Below are 4,413 nucleotides of genomic sequence, written 5' to 3'. Positions count from 1 at the left end.
GTACAGTGCTGTGGTATAGTGACATGAAGAAATTAAGAAAACAAACTGAAGATTCATTCACCTGCCAGACCCAAGGCATACATTCATAATTTTATCATTACAGGTACAAATCTATATATACAGAGACACATGACAAATATATAAATGCATTTCCTATGTATGGGTGTTGTATTGGACATGTCATTCCCCTTATGTACGGAGAAATGAAAAAAAAAATTAAAAAAAGGAAATTTGAAAGCAATGTTTTGGCAGGGTGAGGTGGGCAGAGTTAACTTGCATTTTTCTCACTACTGCTAAATATCTACATGTACTGGGGAAGAGGGTAGATGTATGGATATATAATCTATATATGGAAGCGGTATGGAACTATGGGTAAGCGGTGATGAGGAGAAACTAGCAAAAATTATAACGAGAGGCCGCCTGATGAGAGGACGGAGATGACACAATGAAACCAATACTATTTCATGACAGGCTTAGACTATTAAACCGAGACATGAATAGTAAATGTATGTATGTATGAACTATATATGAACAGTTTATTGGCATATAAATAAGCGTAGGTGAGGAGAAATTAGCATAAAGGTTAATATTGTCAGTCTGGGATGACAGAGAGGAGGGGGATGGAGATGCAGGCACAGGTGACGCTGACTAACACAAACTATCTTATTTAACTACAGACTAGGACTATTGGGCTGGGATGTGAATAGTAGATGTATAAATGAATAATTCACCTATGGGCGTGAATAAGGAGAAACAATGAAAAAAAGAATGGCACCGATGTTTTGGTGAGGGCGGGGAAAAGAAGGAAAAATATGGAAAGATTATCTTGTTATTTTTCCTACTATAAACACATTTTTACATGCACAGGAACTCAGGGTACATGTATCAATGTATAATCTATGTATGAACGCAGTATAGATGTATAAATAAGCATAGCATGGAAGAAATAAGGAAAAATGTTAGTGACAAGGCTCCCCATTCTCTGGGATTAGGTGAAAAATTCGCCTCTATAACCTGGCCAAGCAAGAGAAATTACGTTTATTCACGGGGTAAATTTTGTTATAGAAGTGGTCAACACAGTGACGCTGAGAGGGGGGGGGGGAAAGCAAGGAAAAAAGGACACTGAGGAGAGGAGGGGAAGGGGGGGGGGGTTAGTCACATGGTACTGAGACTCTGGTCATCCCCGCACATTACATGGGTCTTAATCTAGGAAAAAAAGTAGAAATATACATAATTAATTTTCCAGCACTACACATACTGCTGCAAATGCAATGTTGCACTTTGCTTAAATAAAGAAAGAAATTGCTTCATTTGAGTTTCACACAAAATAGGTACTTTCTGTAAAGAAAAACACAATCAAAACATCAATTCTAAATGGCTGTGTTTTGTATACTGTATTGTCTATTGCTTACAAGTTATCTGTAGGAAAGTTTTGTTATTTTATAAGGATTATAGAGGCACAACAATGTAAAAATTCATTTCTGAAATAAATTGGTTTTCCAAGGTCAAAATGACCAATGGTCCATTTTTGAACCAATACATTAATATATTATAGAAATGTGTTTTGTAGAAACTTAAGGTTTCTTTCAATGAAGTTCGATACAATCAATTGATTTTAATCATTATCAAATTTTTCCTACACGTAGATATAAATTTGGTCCTTAAAGGGTTAACCTAAGCCAGGGGTCGGCAACCTATGGCACGCGTGCCAGACTTGGCACGCAGAGTGCTTGCCTATGGCACGCCACGTGATATGGAGCAAAAAAAAAAAAGTAAAGCAACGAAATAATGAGAGAGAGAGAGAGAGAGAGAGAGAGAGAGAGAGAGAGAGAGAGAGAGAGAATGTGTATTGTACATCCTTACAATTATGATTTAAATTTTCGTATGATTCTAAATAATTCTTTCTTTTGATATATTAAAATGATTAAATTAAAACGAAAATGTTTTGTACCCGCGATGAGGTGTACGTGAGCACAGCGAGATGTAGACGAGTATGAGACACGTTGGCCCCCGCCGCTGGTGACGCATCAGTCAAGCAGCGCTGCTATTTCAGTGACTATTTAGCTGCCCTGAGTGACGCTCTTGCTAGTTACTCTCACCATGGCTACTGCGAAAAAAGTCAAACTTGATGTCCGATCATTTCAGTCATCATGGACAAATGACTTTGGATTTATTCAACAGAATGATCGTGCTGTGTGTGCTCTCTGCTGCGAAAATGTCGTGTGCCGCACATCTAGTGTTAAAAGACACTTTGAAACAAAACACGAGAAGACTTTCAAGGACAGTGCAGACAAGACTGAAGCGATTAAGAAAGCAGTATCCCGCTATGAGAAACAAAGTAATGTGTTTAAGAATCTGAGTGCTAGCAAAATCAATGCAACTGAGGCCAGTTACAAACTAGCTCTGTGTATTGCCAAGCATGGAAAGCCTTTTACTGATGGAGATTTCATAAAAGCAGCTTTCCTAGAGTGCTCTGAGGTGCTTTTTGATGGCATATCAAACAAACACATGATCATCTCAAGGATAAAAGATATTCCTGCCTCAGCTAGGACCGTGGAGAGACGTATTTCTGAAATGGCTGCTAATGTAGGTGAGCAACAAACTGTTGCTTTAACAACTACACCTGTGTTCAGTGTGGCCCTGGATGAAAGCGTGGATATAAATGACATTCCCCGCCTGGCTGTTTTTGCCAGGTACAGTGACACAGAGATACACGAGGAGCTGTGCTGTCTTCAACCTATGTATGGCACTACCAAGAGGGAGGACATACTGAAGACATTCACTGACCATTTTGAGGAGAGAGGGGTTGACATAAGAAAGATTTTTGCAGTTACAACAGATGGTGCCCCTGCTATGGTAGGAAAAAACAAGGGTTTTACCAAGCTTGTTGAGGATAAAATTGGACACCCCATTTTGAAATTGCACTGCATAATTCATCAAGAAAATTTATGTGCCAAAATCTCGAACTCTGATCTCAACAAGGTGATGGCTACTGTAACAAAAGTAGTGAATTTTGTTGTTGCACACTCTTCTCTTACGCACAGGCAGTTTCAAGCTTTCCTTGAAGAGGTGGACAGTGCTTACAAAGATATACCCTTGCACAGCAGTGTTAGGTGGCTAAGCTGTGGGAAGGTATTGGAGAGATTTGTGGAATGCTTTGATGAAGTCAAGCTTTTCTTAACAGAAAAAGGCCAAGGCTACCCTGAGCTGGAGGACAGAGACTGGATTGTGAAACTTATGTTTCTCTCAGACATCACCAAACATCTAAATGACCTCAGTCTTCTCTTGCAAGGTGCAGGAAAAACAGTGATGGACTTGTATGATACTTGGAAGGCATTTGTTGCAAAGCTTGCAGTTTACTCATCAGATATTAAAAATGGTTCTTTCCGTTACTTCAAAAACTTGAAAAACTTATCTGCAACTCATCCTATCAACACTACTGATCTTCAGGTGTACATGCAAGAATTGAAATCTGAGTTCTCAATCAGATTTAAAGATTTCCAAAACATCGGCCCAGTGTTTTCCTTTTTAATCAGACCAGACACGTTTAGATACAGTGAGTTGGACGCATCTCTTTTTGAGTGGATGGAAACTGAGGAGTTGCAAATGCAGTTAATTGACTTTCAGGCATCATCATTGTGGTCAGCTAAATTTAAGGATCTTCGAGAAATATTGGAAACTAGTACGACTGATCATGCAGCCTCCATATTAAGTTCCTGGACATCACTGCCTGATAAATTCAGTTGCATGAAGAAAGTAGCTTTTGCATTGCTATCAGCATTTGGATCTACATATCAGTGCGAGCAGATATTTTCACACATGAAGCACATCCTCAATCCCCATCGCAGCAACCTTACAACGGATCATTCTGAGGGTTGTGTAAAGCTCAAGGTGTCCAGATATTCACCTGAAATTTCAACTTTGGCCAAAGGGAAGCAAGGGCAAGGATCGCATTAATAATGTGAGTACAATTTTAAAATAAAGAAGTATATTTTTAGTTACTAAGAATAATAAATGCTACAAAAAATGTCACATTTATGTTATGTATATGGAGAAAAATACATTTTACTTTAATTACAATGGTCACTACATACTCAGTCATAGTGTATAATTATGATTTTCATTTTCGTAGGCTACATATAGGGCTGAAAAAATAACATTTGGCACGCAAGGTAGTAAAAAAGTGGCATGAATTATAAACTGGCACACTATGTTCAAAAGGTTGCCGACCCCTGACCTAAGCTAACCTAACCCAACCGTTTAACCTAACCTAACCTAACCTGACCTAACCTAACCTAACCTAACCTAACCTAACCTAACCTAACTTAACCTAACCTAACCTAACCTAACCTAACCTAACCTAACCTAACTTAACCTAACCTAACCTAACCTAACCTAACCTAACCTAATCAA

General features: G+C 38.6%; 1 protein-coding gene across 1 annotated transcript; it reads left to right on the top strand.

Moving 5' to 3' along the window:
* Window positions 1-2,100: 2,100 nt before the first annotated feature.
* On the top strand, window positions 2,101-3,957 carry LOC135099114 (general transcription factor II-I repeat domain-containing protein 2-like). The gene has a single exon (XM_064001546.1). It carries the CDS (start codon window positions 2,101-2,103, stop codon window positions 3,955-3,957), a length of 1,857 nt encoding a protein of 618 aa, XP_063857616.1.
* Window positions 3,958-4,413: the final 456 nt, after the last annotated feature.

The sequence above is a fragment of the Scylla paramamosain genome, unplaced genomic scaffold, assembly GCF_035594125.1.
Source record: "Scylla paramamosain isolate STU-SP2022 unplaced genomic scaffold, ASM3559412v1 Contig104, whole genome shotgun sequence".
Lineage (NCBI taxonomy): Eukaryota > Metazoa > Arthropoda > Malacostraca > Decapoda > Portunidae > Scylla > Scylla paramamosain.
The sequence above is the reverse complement of the archived record's forward strand: the minus strand, read 5'-3'. Positions and strand labels throughout refer to the sequence as shown.